This window comes from Rhea pennata, chromosome Z (assembly GCF_028389875.1).
Source record: "Rhea pennata isolate bPtePen1 chromosome Z, bPtePen1.pri, whole genome shotgun sequence".
Classification (NCBI taxonomy): domain Eukaryota; kingdom Metazoa; phylum Chordata; class Aves; order Rheiformes; family Rheidae; genus Rhea; species Rhea pennata.
The window spans coordinates 17,225,585-17,248,823 of NC_084702.1; the positions used below are offsets into that span (position 1 = coordinate 17,225,585).

Below are 23,239 nucleotides of genomic sequence, written 5' to 3' on the forward strand. Positions count from 1 at the left end.
TTATTATTAGAAACTGCTCTCTTGTGTATGCCAGCATCAAGGATCTGGTATGGAAGAGATGAGAAAATGTTTGCCACCCTAGTGGGGTTGCCTGATCTGGAGCTAAGAAGAAATGTAATCAGGCCTGGATATGCCTCAGTGCTTCGCAGATAGTGGATGAACAACATATAATTGTTTGATGGAAACACCAAACGAATTTCACATTCCTTAGAGAAATCTTGTTGTGTTTTCATTAGATAATATACCTGCAGCAGTTACTGGAAGGAAAAAAAAAATGTTTTTTCTTCTGCCTGGACTAAAACTTGCTAATCCATGCAATGTGCGTATCAGGTGTTAGTGCCGCTGGGAGGACTTATTCATCAAATCTGGTGTGAAAGCAATGTTGCTGCCTATTGAAGAACTTATTTCTCTAATCTGTTTTCACTTTTCAACTAGCTCACAAAGATAGGAGCTTTCTGCTTTTCCAGTATGTGTTGAATCCACTACATAATTTCAGCTGAGTTCACAGTAGACCACTATTTCAGTGTTCAGACCCAGTGATTTATTTTTAAGGAGGAAAATAGGGAGCAGGGAAACTTCGGTTTCCTTCATGAAACTCTGTGGGGATTCAATATTTATTCAATAACTACCAAAGCAAGGTATACATTGTTCTCTTCTGTGTATTTTTCTTGATTGTATTAGCATTTGCTAAATAGATTAGGATTTACCAAATAAGGATAGCTATATTCTAGTTTCTTTTTTATTTCAAACTATTGTTTGGGTGCTGTATCTCATTTCTACCTTGTCAGAATTTTTTAGAAAAATCACTCCTGAATTACAATGGTTAAACCCATTAGTTAGTTTGGTGATGTACTAACCAGTCAGCCTTCCGTGCAGCAGGAGTGAGAGAGTGCAAAAAAGTATATGCCTACAGTTTTCTGCTGCACAAAACTGCAGGAAAGCTCCCTCCATACATCATAGAAAGGCTACATTGATGAGGATAGCATGTCAAATCTATAAGGAGATGAGATGGCAGCCTTAACAGTTGGTTTAACCATATGAACAGGAGTACATATGCTGCAATCCTCAGTAAGTGCTACCAACAGTGTGTACGAGTTCAGTTTTCCCCTTCTTGAAGGATTATCTGGTAATGCTCTGGAGATTGTCACACAAACCCTGTCTCAGCACCAGGAAGACCCAGTGGGCCAGGAGTCATCTAACAGATGCTGCCCTAGGTAGGCTCTCTGCTCTTTAGATTGCTCAGTTAGGGAGGGTTTCCCACAGTTGCCTTTTTTTTTTTTTTTTTACCTTTTTTCTTTTTTTTTTTTTAATACCTGACAGACGTATCTCCACTGGAACAGCTTGGCAGTTTGCTAGATATGAATATACTGTGCCAGATTTACTTAGATAGGGGTTTTCTATTTATTTGTATGTATCTTTCTCTACGTATTGTATCTGTCAAAAGTACCTTAACAGCAAGTATAGTTTAAAAAAAAAATAAATACAAGGTCATTAGAAGTAAGGATGCAGCTGATCCCACATTACCTCATTAAAATTCTAGCTAGTCCTGGAAAGGGAGGCCTCATGGGGAGAGGTGAGAAAGGTCTCACCAAATTATTTTAAGGAAGAAAGGAAGAAAAAAGATTATGGACTTAAGCATAAGAGTAAGTAAGTCTGCAAGAAGGTCTGATTATGGGAGAGGGAAGAACACTTGAAGGAACTATGATTGCACTAAACTACGTAATAGTCCTAGCAGAGATGTTGCAGCAGGAATGGACATTCCTGCTTGCCCCAACAAGTACTTTGGTTCTCCAGTAACCAGTTTGCACAGAATTCTTTGCTGTTGAGGTTTCACCATCTGATTACTCAGCAAAATGGATGAACAGCAATGGCCATGCTTACTCATGCTTCCATGACATACCCACATTGCAGTTTAGCTTACCATCAAGTATAAATTCAGGAGTTCTCCATTCAGACTCTAAGGCTAATTAAGCTTCTGTACCCACAACCCAAAATATAATGGACTTTACTGATTAAAATTTATAACCTGAATCCCCAAATTACAGCTTATGGAATGCTGCTGTAAATGTTCCTTAGAAGAAAGGGCTTCTTAAGAGATGAGGAAGTCAGAAGTGTTTGAACTTGCACATGCACAAGCACTGGCAGTAGCACTTGGTCGCTATTTTCAAGAGTTCAATGAGTTTGTTTTTCAGAACCTCATTACTTAAATTTTCTATGGGCCTGGTAATATCCAAAAAACATACCTGTGAAAAAGTGTGTATTAGTTCAGTTTAAGACAGCATTCAAACAGAAACTGAGACTGTAAAAAAAAGAGGAGCAAAGATATTATTTTTGCATTTATAAATTCAGTCCATCCAAGATCTGCTTTTCTTTTCTTTTTTTCTTTTTTTTTCTTTTTTTTTTTTTTTTGGTACCACTCTTTTTTTGAAATGGAACTTGCTTTGTCTGAACAAATTCAAGCATGAAAAACTCCTCATCAAGCAGTGGATTTTCTAAATGCCAGCAGTGATACTTGGAACCCTTTACAGAATTATGCTGATACTAATGTGACTACTGTCTTTTTGTAGTGGACCCAAGGGAGCCTTCAGTGTGAAGAGAATGGTGAAGATTAAGCTCTATCTTTCTGGGTCTATCAATACTTGAAATTCACCACTGGCAATGAAGGGAGGAATAAGGCTATTTAGAACTCTGACAGCAAAAATACATCACTGAAATTATCAAGAAGGCTACAGCTGCTTACTGTGCGCACCTAAATTTCACAACGTCCCAAATTGTTATCCTCAGCTTTCTTTGTAATAGAATGGAGCACATTTTAGTTACTAGCATTTGAACAAAAACCTGCCAGTATAATACCAAGGCAGTTTGAGAAGCTATTTAAAAAATACTTTTCTCAGCCAGGGACCTTCTTTGCAATCCTTTAGCTCTGTTCTTGCCCACAGATGTTCACTTGACATCCCTACAAAATTATGAAATGAAAGCTTCAACAACTCCTGACCTGCACTCTAATATATACACATACTGTGTGTCTGGGCTTGCCAGTTATCCATTTTTTCTTGCTGATTCTCGGTTGTTTGAGATTCTCAGTGATCTTTCCTGGCCCAGATACCTGGCAGATGTTTGAAGTTGCATTGGCATTTATAATCTCAGTAGTTGCCCAAGATGAGGTGAACTAATTGGGGCAAAGTATAGGTACAGGGATAGGGCTGAATACAGATTGTCCCAGGGATATTACTACTTTCTGTGTGTTGTAGACTATTGAGGGAGAGAACAAATTTACTTCATCTGCTTTTGAGATATAACACCAATGACATGAAGCCTGGCAGTTCTTTAAAAATTATTTCTTCCGTAGCCTTATAGGAGAAGAGGGATTACAAAGTGCGGCAGAGGGGCTTGGTGAAGGATGCAGTAGTTTAATACTGCAAAATGACATAATGCAGGTGAAAATTTTTATGTATGGAGGTTGGAGTTCTGTGAGCTAAGGCAGCACCCCTGGGGTGGTGCAGCTTCAAAAAAAAACAGGGTCTTTTTATTGACAAGAAATTCTCCATAAGGATTTGAGCTGCTTTTGACTCTACTAGCTTTCCCTAGTGCAGAAAAGAATTTCTTTCCTTGTTTCTGAAGCTGGTGGGAAGAGAGGCCTTTAAAGGGGAATAGCATGTAATAAGATCATATCTAGAGACCCAGCGCTCACGGTTACGTCTGTGTGGACAGCTTAATCAGCTTCTCAACTACTCTATGCATTAATACTTTTGCTACTGCTGCATATCCATATTGCTTAAACATTTGAAAGTATTGGGCTAGCACTTAAGTCTTCACAGTTCGTGAATGTCCAAGTGGGCATGAAACATAGAGAGGGCTTGATTTGCACCATAATCATCTCCTAAGGGTGCTGCATTCTGTTAAAATCTGCCCAAGAAACCAAATTCTATTACTCCTCTTCCCCCTCAAACCTGGCTGGCCTTCTACATGACTAAACTGATACCAGAGGTTTTCCTGCAGCTTCTTTTCTGTCTGCCTTCCTCTCTCTACTTCTTCTGACAACTGTTTTCTGCTTGTCTGCCTGCTCAGATCAAAACCTGAAATAGCAGCGGTTAGCTGCTTTCTTATACCTGTGAAAGATCCGTTAGACTTCTGACAGTGAATAATAGCTTATTGTCTGTTTTTATTATGTATGTAAATCTGCAGAGAATAGCTAAGGAAATTAGAACAGTTGAACTCATACTCCTTGGCAATTTATGCATGCCTTGGATGCTCTGCAGTGTCGCCATCACCAGTGATATCTGAGAACGTAAAATAGAAAAATAAGTAATCATTATCTGAAAGGAACAAGAGGATAGGTTGGATTTGGCATAAATGTACTCAAAAAGTCATCAGAACTACTTGCTTGATGCAGGGAAAAGAAAGCTACAGAATAGTAATATGTTCGGCAACTTTTTTATTATGTCTCAAGAAAGACACAAACTGGCACAAATTTTTTCAGCATTAAAAAATTACCTGCTGATAAGTGAACTTACCATTCAGTAATTTGTATTTCTGAAAGGAGACAGAGACTTCTGAAAAATTCAGGAAAGCAAATTTGAGAACTGCCTGACATGTCTTTGAAGAGAAAACTTGGGTTTCTCTTTGTATTCAATAAATTTGTAAGAATTGGGTTTGCTATGATTTCTATGATTTTTGCATACTTGTTCTGTGAAATACTCCAAAAAATTAAATACCTAGTAGGTTTTGAAGAGTTGTACTCAAGTTCAAGTGAGCTGACAAATTTATTTAAACACCTTTTTAGTTGTGAATGCTATGCCTCCCATACACAAATCATTGTGTATAGCCTCTGAATATGAATTGAATGAATTTCTGGATTTGAAATTTTACTCTTACTAAGTAAGTTAAACTCAAACTCCTTTAAAAACGAAATCTAAGCACATTGAGAGTGGAGGGTTTTTTTTTTTTAAAAAATCTTGAGGCTCAAAAGATGTAACAGTCTCATTCTAATCTGAAACTGGTTGTACACTACTGTAAACATAATGATTTAACAGCCTTTCTTTCTATTTACTCCGGGATGTAGAAGAGAATTAATTTTTCTTTCGGTTTTGCTTTTTTTCTTAGCTTTCTGCTATATGAGAAAGGCAATTCAGTAGATAAGCATTTAGGACAGACTAGGGCAAATTAAATCTTCAAATGTAAGTATTATCTATACATAGTTTCCTGTGTATAGGGTGTGTTCCACTTCATAATGGAACACTTTATAGAACCTTATCAATAGTGTTTTTTGATGCGCTGAAGGTAATACCTGCACAGCTCAGCCGGAGAAACAAAATGGAAGCTAATCCACTGCTCAGCTGCTTCAGTGTGCAGCGGCTGAGGGACACGAGTAGATTAAAATGCTCCTTCTGCTTGCAAAGTGAGTGCACGTCCATATCCTGACTCATGAAGAACACAGCAGAGCGCAGGGAAAACTCACGAGTCAGTCACGGGCTCTTGGGCTGAAGTAAGAATGGTTGGAGCAAGGAAACAGCGTTATTTCCCCCTCCCCTTTATTTTGTAAGGTAGCCCGGGAATTATAGGAGTTTCAGATATGGTAATTTATCCACTTACTGTGCATTGCAGAAGCAGATTGTTTCCAGACTTGCCATACGTGTGCAGCTGGTGGAGGGGAAAAGGAAGAACATTTTCTTTTCTATTCTTCATTAAATCCTGAGGCACAGGAAGGTGCAGGAGAAGGACAGGAACTGGTCCTTGTACCCCTTTGACTGCAGTAGATTTGCTAGGAACTTCAGACACGTTGGCAGGGTACGAGGTGGGACTATAGGGCTATAGCATCTGCTCTAACTTTACATGTGAGGTGAAGCAAGGAGACCTTGTCAGGCGTGACGCACTGTGATGTCCTTGCCAATCCAACCTTCCCACCACCCACACCAAGTTTTATCCCATAAGAGTACCTTGTATCCTAAATTAAGGCTGCCTCAGTGTCCTCTGTGCTGCACCTCCTTCTGATGCCTAGTACCACCCTGGCCGACCTAAGCCACATTCTGCAGTTTGGGTTAGAACTATGGTCCTTCGGGCGATTCTGCATCTATCAGTTAACAATAGGCATGTATTTGTGTTACTAATGCTTTGCTGAAAGATTATGTAACAGTTCAATGAAATAGTAACTTTTAAAGCTAAATAGAAATTAATAAAAGTTTTAAACTGCATTCGTGAATGTGTAAGCCATTTGAGTTCCAGTTTCCTTCTAATGAAAGCCTGTATTCATTGTATAGGGAAAGATTCATTGACATTTTAAGGACAATGTATTATACACAAGTTTAAAGTGTTTTTAGACTGTGCATGCTGTTTTCGCTTGTGATCCAAGACTGAATTTGTTGAATTCCAGAAAGCACTCTGTTAATCTGGTGATTTCAGTGAATTTATACCAGTTCAAAAACAGAATTACGCCACTGGGAATCAGGCCTGCTCTTTCAAATGCTAATGTGCTGTGCAAAAAGCTGTTCCTGTTTAGATAAAACTGTAACTATTGCACATTAGCTACCACTCTCTTTTTCATTCTTGGAACATATGAAACCTAATTTTGTCTTTTTTAACAATTTACATAAGTACTGTATGCTATCTGCTTCCCAGAGACAAACACAGTTAGACAGTCTTCTGACATCAGCGGGTATATTCAGGGAGTTTCTTACTTCACTTCCGCTTTAATGGTGTTAGTAAATATATTCACTGTTTTCAACTGCGGTATGTTCTTTGTCTGTATGATAGGCTTTTCTAACTCAGAGGTGTTAGCTGTAATCATGTTGATCATGCCCCTTTTAAAACATTCAGTTGGAAGCATGACTGTGGAAGCTTAATCACTAGCGTTGAAGTTGAAAGTTAATGCTAGCTGAGGTAACATGAACAGAGGAGACAACTTGCGTTATGTGCTGTAGCAGAATGGCCTTGCAGACATTTCAGCTCCATCATCAGAGAAGTTCTGCCTACCTCAGGGAACCCGAGGTGAGTCACCTTTCCCACTTTGCCACAGGTGCTGCCTTCTCTCCTGGGTTTTGCACAGTAAGACCTAACTCTTTGTGGCAGCTTACTCACTGTGTGTTCAGTTCTGCACTCCACCAATTTAGAGCAATCTTCTGCTGGTTAGTACAGAGAGCAGTGTCTTGTGGTAGGTTTCCTAGTAGCAGTGAGGTAGGATAGGAGAATAAATTCAGTTCCTAATTTAAGAAGAAAATTTAAAAATGGTATCTGCAGTTCAACTGCAGTTGGTGAGAAGATTACTTCTGTGCTAAAGCCCAATAATAAAACTTAAGATTCTTATACTTTCCAGGTTATCGATCTATGGACTAGAAATTCACTTGAAATCCAGTCAATGAAAATCGGGTGTATTTTGTACATCTCATTTAAAGTTGTGTGAATTAGATGTTTCCATAAAAGTTTCATGAATTCTGTGATTAATTCCAGCATACTCTTTAGCTTTAAGTTGAATTTGTGTCCCTGTAAGAAGAGGAGAATGATGTTCGTTCATCGGTTTTGGAGACTACACATTTTTTAAAGTTATCTTTCAGAAACTATGGAATTTCTAATTATAAAAGCTCAGATGAGTCAATATCATGTCTTGCTCCATGCAAATAGCTGTTAGATTGACAAATACTGAAGTCTGAGCTGTTGTTATGGGTTTAAGCAATGTAGCAAGCAACTGAAAATGGACAGTTTTTTTATGCTATAATTTGATTTTAAAAGTATATAAAAATTACAAACAGACACATGATGAGTGATAGTTTTTTTAAAAAAAGCAGATAGGCAGGATAGAAAGGCCAGGTTTATTGCAATTATAAAGTCTGATTTAGCTCTAATTCATCTTTTTGGTATCTATTTCTCTTTGATCTTTAAAACCTCAGGGCTAGATTATCAGCTTTCAGTCTTCCTGGAGGAGGATTAAAATATTGTACCATAGCACCTCAAAATCTGTAAAGCTGTGAGTCAGGGAGGAAGCAGTATGTAGTGGGTCTGCATCACCAGACATGTTAGGGGTCTGGAGTCTGGTTTCTGCTTACCTCTTCTTTTCGCCATTCCTTCTTGCTAAGTTGCATGAGAGCAGTATAGAGGAATTCAAGAGCCTTCGGATATAGACAGCAGCAGCAGCACAACAGGGATTTTCACTCGTTATTCCTGCAAGACTGTAGTGTGATGATTGGAAGATGTCTTCCTAGAGGGTTTTGATGTCTCATTGTACGAAAATAATGATCAGTTTCAAATTTCTAAGATACATTCAGCTAAAATCATTGTTACAGGTATGTCTCATTACCAAATTTTGAATTAACATTTAAGCTATCTTTAAACTGATAGCGCCCAGGGAGAATAATACCAGACAGATTCTGTGTAAATTTGGCAGTAGCTGGTTATATGGTTACTTTATAGTTACTTTAGCAGTAACTGAAATTTTAAATAAATTCTTATATATTTCAATCTGTTGCTGCATTACAGAGACATATGGATAAAACAGTGTTAGAAGCATGTGCTAGCTCACAAAACTTGTTGCAAGAGCCACAGTTAACCACTTTAGTCTTGTTTGTTCACATCAATTATATTGTTAGTGGTACTTGACAAGAGTTTGAATAAACAATGAGCCATTTTATGCTTTGTGTTGCAAACAAAAGCAAACCAGCAAGTAAAACCTAGGAATGTCAAGGAGGTAGAAAGGTTTCTTCTTAATAAGTGACATTGAGAATAATGCTGTAATTAGAATATAGTCTAAGCAAAAATATTTTTATTTAGAATACATTCTAAACAAAGATACAAAAAATAACAGGGCTCAGCACTGTTGCTGCCAGTTACACAGATAAGCAATCCTTTTAGCTTTGATGAAAATAAAATTGGAGTTGCTGAGATTATTCACGTGATAGAGGCTACTGGGTCTGACCCTCTGCTGATGGAAAAGGATGCTACCTGATTGTGTTTACTCTCTTGGTTAATGCTTGCTGAAAGTTGTTTGCTTCATGTTGTGAATTTATAGAAATACCTTCATGGGAACAATGTAAAGGAATGTTACTGGATGGTGGATGTGGAAATGATTTAACAAGTTCCAGAAAGATGAAATATCACAGAACAGAAAGAGTTAACATACTACGCATGTTAAAGGAGATGTCTAACAAAATAGATCAAGTTATGCCAGTTCATGAATATAAACCGCAGGTCTGTGAAACAGTGCAGCTTTAAGGAGATAATTCGTGCTTATCCAGATAGGTTAGTGGTAAATATGAATATACTTCGAGAACAAACTGCTCACAGGCAGTATTCCCACTTTATTCTGTTTATCATAAATGAGCTTTTCATCAATATGTTTCAAATTTTCTACCCTTATTTTTATAAGCAGAAAAGGAAATCTCAGTCTTCATTTAATAGTTATATGTATCTGAATGTTCTAGGGTTCTGCTGTGGGAAAACTCATGGCCAATAATATTCGTCAGCTGTGGAGTAGGGTCTGGAGATGGTAGCTTACTGATGGCAAATCTTTTTTGCAATGCAATAGTTCATTCTCTTCCCTATTAAGCCCAGTGTAGAAGCACAGCTGCAAGAGCTCAATTTAGTAATCTCCTACAAAAAATATTCTGATCTGATCAAGATGGAAATTGATTTTCTTCCTGATAGGAGAGGTTCCATACAGTGCACGTGCAATAGTGAGAGCAGCAGGCAAAATACAGCTCTTAAGACAAGACATATTAGTCTGTGTTGTCAGTTGGGAGGATCAAATCTGGGAACTTCATCATCGCATTAATTGTATTTTCTTTTGAATCAGGATGGAATTATTTTTTACACTTGTATCAAAACAATTAACAAGGGCCAGGTGATTCAATGAATTTGCCAGGTGATCTGATGTAGTTGTCCTGTGATTCAAATAAACAAATATTGGCATTATTACATGTTGAATGGGATTATTTTCTAGCAGGAATTTTAAATATTCTGCTGTAGTTAGGTTGATAGACCTCCTATACAAAATGCCATGTAGATTATTTCCTCTTTGGTTTTGCTGCTTCCTTTGAAACAAATATTTGAAGGACAATGACCAGTATTATTGCTATGGTATTAAATGTACATGATCAACATCTGTTGAGTTGCTCCCTCTTTCACCAATCATATTTCATATTCACTCAGAACTGTGAATCAAATTTGGAGACTCCATTTAAGTTCTGAAAAGATCAAACTTTGAATTAGAAACTGACTGTTGAAAGGCAAAAAATTACAGACAATACAAGTTAATGAAAATTATTTTCTGCTGCTAGATTGAGCAGGTACGTAGTATTGGATATTTTGTCCATTCACAATATTTAGGGATTTTTTAAGACCTTCTTGCTTTTCACATATTTAACCTTATTGCAGCCTTTGGTTGTTTCTAATTTAATTGCTGCTTTTCCTCACTGATGGAGAAAAAATTCTCAAAAGGAAAATTATACTTTCTTTGTTTATTAAAATATTTACTTTGGCTATGCCAATATTTTCCTTCCTATGGTTTACCTCTGTATCTAGTTTTCTGTTAGACTAGAGTTTCTGTAAATTAACTTTGGCTGACATGCGTAGTCACAGACTGATTTCATCCTCTCCTACAACAATCTTTATATGAAAGACTACAGTATCCCTTCAAATATCCCTTTAACTTGCAGGCTTCTTTTAGCCAATGCCTAAAGGTCTGAACTACATTTGCAGAAGATGCTCTGTTTGTGGGCACTGAACTTTAGTCCTGTTGACTATGACGACTGCATCACAGATTTTTTGTTCCATCTGAATTCACTGAAGATACTTGTTTTCAATCTGAAAACCAAGACTTCTTCTTAAACCAAGAAGGAGTCAAGGACTGTTATATTTACATAATTCTTAAAACAATTGTAGAATTTAGAATAGCTGAATTCATAACATAATTGCCAGGCAAAAAAAAAAAAAAAAAAAAAAAATAAAATAAAATTGTAGGAATCCAAGAAAATCTGTTTTGGAGAACAGTGTTAGTTGCAGTTCATTTTAGATCAGAATAACCATACTTTTTAGCCTTCATGTAGGTAATGTCCATATAACATAGGTAATATATTAGGAACATATCCCTTTTTAAAAAAATATATAGCATATTTACCTCAGGTCTTGGTGACTATGTTTAGATTAGGGGAACTTTGCAACCTTTCTCAGCTCCTGGATCCAAGAGCATGCTTCACATAGTGACTTTCTGACTTGTTTTTCTTAGTGTGGATTCACACATGTTCCCATTCTTATATCTAACCCATGTCAGCCATCACCAACTCACCACTGCAACTGAATTGGCAACTTGCAAGTATTCTGTCCAGCTTTAATGGACCAAAGTGTTGTTCAACTTTAATGGTAAAAACAAAGGAATAGCAACAGAGAAACAATGTAGGAGAAAAGCAAAATGTCTACTGTATCTGTAGCATTGTACCCAAGAATTTCTGAGTCACAGCATTAGGAAACTAAAACAGTATTTCTGTATCTTTTCAGCACATTTTCCAATATCTGTTGCTAATGGATTGCTTACTGTTTTATTAAAATGCCTATTTGTGTATATTTGTATCTGTGTGTGCATATATATTATGTGTACATATATGTGTATGTATACGTATGTATACGTACACACACACACACACGTATATATGTATATACATATTTATATATGTATGTGTATGTATGTGTGTATATGTATGTATATATATACATACACACACACACCCCAAATTGAATGTTTCTAAAACCAGGAAATATTAGTTGTAATAAACAAGAACAGTTTAAAAATTATTATAATTTATGGATTTTAGCTCATAAAGAAATTATTTAAATGGCTGTAGACTTAGCACTGGTGAGACCACAACTAGTTACTAGGCTTCCCAATACAAGAAGTACTTGGTCATACTAAAGTGAGTCCAGTGAAGGCTCATGAAGATGATTAAGGATTTTGGGCATCTGACATTTGAGTAGAGGCTCAGAAGGCTGGGACTGTTCAGCCTGGAGAAGAGAAGATTGAGGGGGATCTTATTAATGTGTATAAATATCTAATGTAGGGAAAAAAGAAAAAGGAGCCAGACTCTCCTCCGTGGTACACAGTGACGGAATAAAATGCAATGAGCATTTGCCCGTTGCAATGGGCAAGCTGAAACAGAGGAAATTCCATACCTGGAATTTCTTAAAAATAAGAAAAAGCTTTTTTACTATGAGGGTGGTCTAACACTGGAACAAGTTGCCCAAAGAAGCTGTGGAGGCTGCATATGTGGAGATATTTATAATTTGGAGATATTTATAATTTGACTTGAGTCAAATACATGACCCTGAGTAACCTGCTATAGCTGACCCACTTTGAGCAAGAGAATTGGACTAGATGATCTGCAGAGGTGCCTGTCAGCCTCAGCAGTTCAGTGATTTACGAAACAGGTGGAATGAGAAATTAGACACAAGTGTTTCAGTACAGGTGGGTAGGATTTGTATCTGTTTATCTGAAGAAGAAAATTTGCTGTGCAGGGCTTTCTTTTACAAAACAGAAAATATAAAGTGTAGGGGAAATGTACATGGTTTACAAATTCAGTGTAGATTTAGCCTACAACTGAGAAGTGTGAGGTTGCATATTTGCAGCTTTGGGAATGTAAGAAATGGGTCTAATCTTGTCACAGAAAAAAATAATTAAAATTATTTTTGTAGAAAAAAGATAGAATCTTTAAATAAGTCCTGTAGATCAACACAAAATAAAAGTCAGGTTTTCTGTGGCAGAGAGCAGCACAAACTATTTAATATAGCTTTCCCAAAGATTGTTCTGTAGACCGGGATATTGTGGTAAAACATGAAGAATGGGTTTCTTTTATAATTTGAGATCACATTAGTTATTTGCATGAGAACTCTAATTTTCCATATGAGCAATTCCATTAGCTCTCCTAGGGAAGCTGCGAGAATTTTTCCTTATAGAAGGTGCAGAGGGAGCTATTCAGGCTGCGTTTGTATTCTTGGAAAATTAATGTTTGGCTTGATATTGTTGATGGATTGTTTGTTTTTAGGAAATTTGCTATCTTCCCTGATACATTTTAAAAGCCAAGATGTGTTTTTTTTTTTTTTTTTTTTTTTTTTCCTTTTTGTGCTTTATGTTAAAGAGATGGAAAAAAGAGAAGTTATGAGAATGGACATCTTCACTGTCATCACAAAGGATAAACTGTTCAAAACATAAAAACATAATCTCATTTAAATTACAGCAAGTGCTGTGAAAGAGTTTAGCAGTCCCTGTTTCCTAGAGAAGTTGTAATTATTCTGCTGTTGAAAATCGGGCAGTAGCCCTTCTTTTCCTGCTGTTCCTTCCTGTTGTCGTAGAGAAGTTGTAATTATTCTGCTGTTGAAAATCGGGCAGTAGCCCTTCTTTTCCTGCTGTTCCTTCCTGTTGTCGTAAAGAGCAGGGTAGAGCAGTAATGCCACCTACTACCCTAGAAGTGGGTAGACCTACGGGGTAGATAATGAAGTTGAGAGGATGCATCTTTCTGTGTCCGTCACAGCAGTCTTTGCAAGCCAGACGAGCAAGGCACTGTTCAGAACTGTCCCCTTGGCATTGCTCCTGAGCGACCATGGAGGCAGCATCTGTTCTGCAGGAGCATGTGTTTCTCTGAAAGTCCAGCTTTTCACTACTTTTCTCATTGGTTGAATCAAATTCCTAGATTAAGATACAGATGATAAAATCAGTTTATAAGGCCTGGATTTGACTAATCTGATGTGATAACAAGGTAATATTCAAAACAGGATAATTACCTGTGTCACTTCTGATGTATTTTTGCTCTGTTCTTCTATTCTTTGTCATAATGATTGGCAGCCTCAGTTTGAAGTGCCTGGTGAACTCAGAAGTACATGAAGGCAATAATATGTCTTTTGGAAACGACTCAGTAAATCTGAGACTGAAAATGGCAGTAGTGCTGCAGCAGTTTAAACCTAAGTCCTTCTTGGCTTTATCCCTTCTCTTCCCATTTTAGATCACTCAACAGTGTGCTCAGACAACATGGGCACTGAGCAGCACACACTCACACCTTGGGGAATGCCACTAAATTAGCTCTAATTTATATCACAAGTCTACATAGTATGTAGTGACTATACTACGAAGTATGGCTATCCTTTTAGGGGTGAATATGTGGCAGACATGGCTTCCAAAGAACTGGTAAGCACAGATAGGACCTGAGTTTTTCTCTGGCCATTCATACATCTCCTGATGTGTACTGCTGTCTTACTGGGTCTGTGGTTGGTGTGCTCTGCAGTTGGGCCATTTGGAGCAAAGGAAACCATGGAAAGGACGTAACATAATAATCATAAAATGTGCTGCTCTGATAAGTGCAGTAAGTGAGGCAAGTGTAATTGTTCCTGCAATTACTCTTTGTTTTGTTTCTCCAAATGTATTGGTTCTTAAAGTGCTTTAAAAAATAAAGATCCATGTCTGCAAACTAGTGCACTTTCTCACAGTATCACCTAGCCCTTGGCTTACATCTAAAAGCAAGTACCTTCATCTCTTCCTTCTTCCACAAGCTTCAAATATGTAGAAACAACCCAACACTCTGTCAGACATATTTTGTATATTTTGATGGAAGCTGTTTGACTGCAGTTGAAAGCTCACGAATTACCAAGGGTGTAACACAATTTTATTTATTTTCCTTACATGGTCAAAAAGATAGCGTGTTTCTCTGCCAGCATCCAAGCTGGAAAAAAACTGCCTATATCTTCTCAAAAAAGAAAGTTCCTTGCCATTAGCATTTAGACTCTGTGTTCCTCCAATGAGCAAAGCAGTCATTGACATTCTCACCCTTTGTAGTTTGATCAGTCATGAGTATTTTTCAGGTGCTAAAGTTAGCATCTAGCAAAAATGTACTGCTGTTAACAAAACGTAAATTACTTAAATATGTAATAGAAAAAGTGCTGCAAATATGCAGTTGCACTTTAATGCTCTTCATTTTCGATCTGTGACAGAAATGAATTTGGGGAAATGTAGCATAGTTGCTGATAGCTGTTTGATTTATGCATATGTTGTTTAGCCAGTGCAACATCAAGCTGCTAAGGGAGTGTTTCTATGGTCACTGTTTCCTTTTCATAAAGGCTAACAGGATGTTCTTGTAGCCTATTAGCAAGACTACAAAACTTGAAACACATAGTAATAACTCTTATCCAATTATCTAGCTGTAAGAAGCAGTTTACTATTAATTTCCAAATAGCTCACTCACTGACTTGAGAACTATCTCTGTTTGTAAATAGAGCAGAGATTGCCTAAAGCTGGGTCCACCTGCAGAGGGAGAGGTTGTCCAGGTGAAGTGGCCTGATGGAAAACTGTATGGTGCAAAGTATTTGGGAACAAATATATCTTACATGTATCAGGTGAGTGTCTGTATTTATTACTGTTTATTACCTGTCTTTCAGATGTCTTTATTTTGAGTTAGTCATTCTGCTTTAGCATTGGAGTGGCAAGCCACAGCTTGAGAGCTGCAGAAGGCAGCAGGGTGGACTCTGTTGTAGCTGATAAATACCAATATACTTAGACTAGCAGCTCTCTAAAACATTAGTAAGCACTGTGCACTCTTTGAGATTTAAGGTTTCATCTATTCTTACAAAAGTAAGAAATATGGGTTATTTAGTAAGAACTCACTATTAATCAATAGTTTTCATTCTACAAGGTGGAGCATTAAGATAGCAAGATGACATGTATTATCTTCTCTAGGTTATTTGCTTGTATTTAATGTCAGGTAATTATTTAATTAATGATAAAAATGTAGTTAGTGACATGTGACCATAATCAGCCTCAAGCATTTCATAAAAAGGATGGAAAGAAGGACAGTGAAAATAAGAGTGCAAATAGCCCCATCTTCATTTACTTGAGGCTTTTTCATATTAATTAACACATAATCTAAGGAGTGTTTTATCCTTAGCAAACAAAATATGCAACTGAGCAGTGTAGACAAGGGCAGAAAGCTGACTTCTGATTTCAAAGACATAATCATTGGTTTTTTATATGCTTGCCTTTGAGAAAAATCAGTCAGCAGATTTCAGTACCTGAGTGAGTGGTAGAAACAGCAATAAAACAATCACAATAATAATAGCACTTCTGAAAGAGTGAGAGTCTAGGTACATTTCGTTCATATATATATAATCATTTTCAGTTATGTAATTCTTTTCATCTGAGGCTCACATTACTCTAGAAAAATGGCAAATTTACTGTTGTATCTGTAGATAAATTTAGGCACAGAGAGGCTAAATGACTTGCTGCGGTGACCTTCTCACTTTGCCAATGACTTGCCATCGAACTCAAGTCCTTAAGTGCCTGATCCCTTGAGCTAGTCTCTAAATCTTACCTCTTCCCTTATGTTTAATGGCTGTATTATGTTGTGCAGGTGAAAAGTTCTTTATAAAACACAAAGATTGTTGTTCTATAGTAATGTTAATCTTCAAAGCATTTAATCTTCTAAACATTTTGTCTTCTGAGGAATAAGGTAGGTTAGATGAATGTTGTTATCTTTCACATGTGAAAAAATGATGTAGTAAAACTGAACTTCTTAGTCTTATTTTCGACTTCTAACACAATGCAAGGAAATCGGATTAATTTAAGGAAAATGGATTAGCATAAGGAGATTCAGGAAGGTTCTGAGTTCTTCAGCATAACAGTGATGGGAGATTACAGTAAACTGCCTTGTAACAGCCCCTATTCTTGGGAAAGCAGCAGTTATTAGAAGGAGTCCAGATTGCACTGAAATACCTGGCATTGGAGATTGCCAGGTATTTCAATCTGAAGGAGACGATAGGAGGATACCATAATGGGGTCACTGGTTACAAAGAGCCTGTGACTTAGAGGGTGCAAGGCTAACCTCAGGACACGTTAGTAGCACTTCCTCCACTTTTTTCTGCATGCTTTATCTGATAGCTCCCAGCACATGTGCATACACATACACCCTTCTTCTAACTCTAACTTAACACAAAGGTGAAACTGAAAAGGAGGCTCTGAAAGAAGCTATTATAATCTTATAAAACAGCAATAAATCTATTTTAGTCAGGTGAATCTGTGACTTTTCATCATGTTCACAACACGTTTGCACAGAAGGTGATAGCACTTGTGCATACAGGAGTTCTGGCAGTGCACTAGAATTTGTGTTATCCAGTTGGACATCAGCAAAACAGTTTTGCTGCTCAATCCCAAAGAAGAATTGTACATGCCAAATGAAGCATGATCGTGTCATGATCATTTTCGGTATTGACTTGATTGTTTTCAATATTTTTATGAGTTTTAGGAGATGATTAAATCATTCATTTACCCTATTAATTGCTTTCTAGCAATTTCAGCTGACCCTTTAATTTATAAGCTCCTGATATGAAAAAACCTCATGGAGCTAATAACATACTACACAGTCTGATACAGTGCAGTAGAGAGTGCAAACAGAATATCATACGAGATAAAATTACTGGTTTGAAGTATAGTGCCTGCAGTCTGTATTAAATTGGAGCTATTAGAGGTGGTGGGTTTACATTTTGCATGAATCATGATACTACTGAAAGTCTTGGAGAAAATTTCATGTTTGCCTTGAACAGTACTGCAAATTTATTTCCAGTGTGGTGTGCTGAAATATAGCTTAAAAAAATCCATTTACTTTTCACTGTAAGTGTTCAATATATCTCACACACCAGATTCTCTGGTTTGAAGCAGTTGCCTCTTGCTATGCTACTAGTGAAACCAAAAAGATTGCCCATTCAGTAGGTCATTTTCTGATTATATGGAATCAACAGAGATTATTTCCTGCCAATGTCTTCTGCCAGTGGTACAAAAAAAAATTGCAAAATGTTTTATACAGTAAGGAGCAAGAGTAGCGTAAAGCCTTCCCATGTCCTGGTGAAAAATAGTTAAATTATCATTTGGTTAAAAGAGTTGAAACTGAAGTGATTTTAAGTTTTGTAACTTATAACTTAAAAGTCTTTATGTACAGACTATGTCTATGGGTTTATTAATGGCAGCAGAGAGGAGCAAAGATGACTTCTGGATTCTTTTCACTGCTGTGCTTGTTGGGTTTTAAATGCATTCCAGATTGGTGCATCTCTGTTAAATTACTGTTAAAAATCCTGCTTTGAAATATATTGATAACTCTTAGATCTCTAACCTGACTGTTGATACTGGATATACTGTACCCATTTTTTTTTAGCTATTCTCAATTAATCCAATGTATTTATTGCATTTAGTTAGTAGTTTGAAACTTCATAGCAAGATTTTAACTGGAATCTACAAAACACAGTTAATTTACAATACAGGATTTTTCAAATTTGTCTATGATAATACTTTTGATAAGTTAATATTTTTCCATATATGTATTTGGGCTTACTCTTCCAATCTAAGTATATTGGCATTCAGATGGTCTTATTAAGTGGCCTATGGCTGCGGGATGCGACTTCTTTTAACTTTTTGCCAAACTTTTTTTAAAATACAATTTTTGTAGGAACTCAAACTACAGTCACAGATAACTGAAATGCACTATTGTTAGGTGAAGTATTAAAAAAAATCAGCAGCTACTGAAAAGGCATAAATGCTTGAAAGCCTCAGCATTTTAACATTCCCCACACCTACTTACATTTCCTTTCTCATTTTCTGCTAACAGGGTTCATGTTGGATTAAATCTAAACCTAAGCATGATAAAGCTTTTCATCTTCTGAACAGAGCATTTTAAAGAAATTCCATCAGATTCAATAAAATTCTGTTAACTGGTATTTCCTTAGTTGTCACTCATACTTTCTTTCTTTTGACATGGTCTTCCTCAACCTTGAAGCATAGGATGTTAAAATTATTTTTTATTTATTAGAAACATGTGAAAAATTAGAGGCAAATAAAAAAGACATTAAGCTGTTTTAATGTGCCACTCCTACAAAATAGTGTTGTTTGTTACTACTATTTGGCTTTCCTAATCTAATAAACTTTTACTTTGTTGTATGGGTGCATGTCAGTGTTGATTTTGAAGTCTTTTTGCTCTGTAGACTGAGTAGTGATTGTTTTCTACCTATACTGGGTTGTAATTTATCAAAAATAACATTTTTTTCTGTTTTATCCTAATTGTACTTTCCTAAAACAGGTAACAAAGCATTTTCATATAAATCTTTTGTGTTTGCAAAGCTATTTCAGAGATGGTCTCAGAAACGTCCTTTTTTTAAAAAATTCTCTTTTTTCAATTAGGTTGAATTTGAAGATGGTTCTCAATTAGCAATGAAGAGAGAAGAGATATACACACTAGATGAAGAACTGCCTAAGAGAGTAAAAGCACGTCTTGTGAGTATTTGCAGATGATGCCTTTTTAGTATTTATGCTCAAAATGTCAATAACACTAGCCTAGGTTTTATTCTGGATCCTTCCTTTAAAATGAACGAAGATTTTTGTAAAGGCTATAGTAATATGACTGGCTAAGTTAGCACAACAGTTAAGACAAATACACAGATGACAGTGATAACGTTTACTTGTTCTTCCAGTACAAGCAAATGCTGTTATCAGACAGTTCTTGTTTTCTGAAGGGAATGTCTTGGTAGAACGTCTGTCAGATCATGAAGGATCAAGTTAAGAAACTTTTTAAATTGACAAACATACCATTTTTTCTGTATACTTAAAAAAATAAGTATGCTGCTGTTTTAAACTTCCCATGTTCTCAGAACTTTTTGAAAGCGCCGAATTTAATAAAAATATGATTAACTTGTCCCAGGAAACTAAGTGGCTGATCAGAACTCATCAAATCAATGTTTGGACTCACCATCCTTTCAGTAGTCTTTGCTTTAAGGCCAAAGACTGCTTCCCTATGTTTTCTCAGTTTCCTGCAGTTTCAAACAAGATCCACCAAATATATGTCCAAATATATGACGGTTGGAAAATAGGTGAGGTTCATAAGGAGCATAACTCTTTATGATTAAAAGGGCCAAATTCTGATATATTGCTGTTGAATAAGACAGGCATTTGCTATTGTCTGTCAATAATTTTGTGCAACTAATATTAATATCCAATATATTTTCTAATCCAATATTATATTTTCTGTGGTATGTCCATTTAGATGAATGTCATGGACTAAACATGGCATTATGTAGAGAGGTAGAGGTCACTGATGCAGATTTCAATCTGACCTTCACTTTCTGTGCTTCTTTCCACCTGCGGCTGCTATCACCATAAGCATCTCCCTGCAGCCGGTTCCCAACAGGTGCCCCCTAAATGGTGTATGTCAGAAGATAGCAGTGTGTCAGAAAAAAGGTTTGGCATCATGTTTAGCAAGGAAAACAATGGGGAAGTGAGATGGAGAAACACGAGGTTGTCAGCCAGGAGGATACTCTTTTTTCCCAAAGAAGTAGAAAAGGATTAGGAGAGCTCTTTCTGATGGGAGGTGCAGTGATCAGATGTTCTTGACTAAGATGCTTTTTTGTCAGCTTCTTTGGGATAAGTGCAGTCATCTTTCGGTGTCCCAACCATCTAGGGTTGAGATAGATGGCTTGAAAAATATTAAGTGAGCCACGTGCCTGTATTCATTATGGGATTTTACATTATGTTCAGAAAGGGTTCTACTACCATTTGTTGTTCTTACAGACTATTTGTAGAAGGTATTTATAATTAACGCGTTGTTCTGTAAATCTATTTTACTGTTGCATTTCACTAAGAATAACAATACGGATATGGCTAGGTTTACGCTATTCTTTTTAAAATGGCATTTTTATAGATCAGTATTTTATTCTTGTGTGCAACACCATTAACTTTTTATGGGAGTTAAGTGTAGTTTAAAAACATTAAATTTAGTCAACTAAATAAAACAAACCCCAGCCTGTGCTCAGGCCTCTGCATGATTTCCCAGTAATCCCTCAGATTTCATGAATACACTGCTTAGTCCTCAAAGTATTCTTGACATCTTCTTCACCTCTTCATGCTGAAAACAGAGAAATTTAAACTCTTTTTAAATGATGCATTTTCTGATCCTGGGAGTTTTACTGTTGACAGCAATAATGGAAGCTTGTCTAAAAATTTCTGCTTCTTCTTTTTTTTTTTTTTTTTTTTTTTTTTCCCAAGTGGCTTGCTGTTTGCTGTACCTATGTGTTTTTTCATTTGGTGCCCAGTTGCTTTACATTTGCTGACAAGTAGCTGTATCTGTAACTCCTATCCTTTGCAAATTAGGCAATGGGCAGGTTTTTTTCCAGTGGTCAATGTCACAGTGCCTTACACTTACAACTTACTGAATAAAACACAGTGATCCATAATAGCAGGTATTGTTAGGAATGAGCCTGCCAAACAGCTGCGTCACTTAAGTGTTACCATTTTTAAGAATGATCTCTGATCTCTGGATGAAATTGAAGATAACTAGCATCAGTCACATGATTTTAAGGAAAAGTACAGCTCTATAGAATTAAATGATGTATAATACGTGCAAAAGCTAGAAAAGAAAAAGAAAGTATTTAAAAAAGTGTACTTAACATGGAGGCATTTTTCTGAAAACTGTAATATAGCAGTATAAGCAATAATATCGTTAACTTGATAGCAATGTAATGAAATGTATCTATATTACCATGTGACTTTTCTATTGTATGCCAGAGTGTGATGGCCTGTATGAAACTGAATGTTTAATTAATGTCAAATTTTAGTCTACAGCCTCTGACATGAGATTTGAAGATACATTTTATGGAGCAGATATAATTCAGGGAGAAAAGAAGAGGCAGAGAGTATTGAGTTCCCGTTTTAAGAATGAATATGTGGATGACCCAGGATACCGCACGTTCTTGAAAAGCTCATTCCAGAAAAAGTGCCAGAAGGGTCTATAAAGGATGCAGTGAAGTTGCGCATAGACACAAAAAGCACATGCACAGACACGTGTGATGCAGAGACCCAAGCAGGTTACAGCTGGTTAGAAAGCATACAGCATTAGCAAATGCTGTAATGGTTTGGAGATGGCATCTCGTCAGTCTATTAAATTGGTTTTGGTTTAATTGGTTTTGCAGCAAATTAGTCCATACATCAACCTACTAAGTTCAAGTACTTCAGTTATGATTTCTTCAGTTAATGTATTACAAGTTTTGTGTCAGTTCTGCGTCATGAAACAGAGGAAATCAAGCGAGGTTAAGAGGGGTTGCACAGTTAAATGCTGAAGATAACTTTCAGTCCAGCACCCACTGAAGTCAGTGGTAAAATCCGCACTGACTAATATGGGAGAAGATTCAAGTTCTAGGTGATCCAGTAACAAAGGTAGATGCATTGCCTTGTCTTTCCCAAAGAAGAGGAGAAGTTTTGGTAGCCAGAGCTTAATTTCAGAGGCTATTTTTTTTTCTGCAGACAGGAAAGGATGTTAAATTTAATAATAGCAGTTTTTATAAAACATTTTTAAAACAAATACATGTACACTGTTAAGACCTATAAAAGCTGTACTTATTTACTTTGTACAGTGCTTTTACATTTTTGTATCACTACTGCTTTCAGTAGGGTTTGTGGAATCAACTGTTGTCAAATATTTTTTTGGCTTTTGAGAAAGAAATCTTCAACACAGCAAGGGGATTTTGTATATTTAAAGATGGATATTTTGGCAGTTATTTTTAAATATGTATTTCATAAGGCCTATTAAAATAGCTATTTGTAAAATAAAAATTTCTTTCATAATGTATATGTAAAATTAGAGTTTAAATATATATATACTTAACAGGATAGTTTTGAACTAATATAATATGATCTTCCTTTTAAAATAAGAGTCTGTTGATGTAATAATGCTTAAATAAATAAATGATGCCCTTATACTTATTATATTCTGTGTCTGTTGATGTGGTTATCATTCAGGAATCAACTCCAGTATATGCAATATGAATGTACACAACACATTGTACACACAGACACACACGTGGGATGTATTAAACTAGTATCTTAATGGGTACTTTGATTTCTTGTCTTTCTGTTTCCTGTTTATCTTTTTGATCTTGAACTTTTTGAGTGTTTCACAGAAAGCAGAATGTCTGAATGTATATCCAGCCTATTTCTCTGAAACCCTTGGGTATATGAAGCTAAAATAGAGCTTTATCAAAATGACATCATCTGTTTTTTGTAAATCAGTCCACCAGCAGGATTTCTGACTGTCTGCTGCAGGAAAAAAAAAGCACTCTCAAAATCTGGTTTAAACTTGAATGCTGCTGTTTCTAGGGTACATTTTGCAAAAAAAAAAAAATTTTTTTTTGTGCTAAACTTAGTCCTTTATATGTTGAGACACATGCATCTCTGCTTCAGTGTGGCCCTTGTATT

General features: G+C 36.4%; 1 protein-coding gene across 6 annotated transcripts in view; it reads left to right on the plus strand.

Annotated features, from left to right (window-relative positions):
• Window positions 1–22,631, plus strand: part of KDM4C (lysine demethylase 4C) — a 249,607-nt gene extending 226,976 nt beyond the window's left edge. For 5 of the 6 annotated variants that reach the window (XM_062599330.1, XM_062599325.1, XM_062599328.1 and 2 more), the window contains exons 20-22: window positions 15,235–15,354; window positions 19,178–19,270; window positions 21,604–22,631. In XM_062599330.1, coding sequence (XP_062455314.1) covers window positions 15,235–15,354; window positions 19,178–19,270; window positions 21,604–21,780 — 390 coding nt within the window. In that variant the 3' untranslated portion in view covers window positions 21,781–22,631. The remainder of the gene's footprint in view (window positions 1–15,234; window positions 15,355–19,177; window positions 19,271–21,603) is intronic. The other variant, XM_062599331.1, reaches the window with a different exon arrangement.
• The last annotated feature ends 608 nt before the right edge of the window (window positions 22,632–23,239 follow it).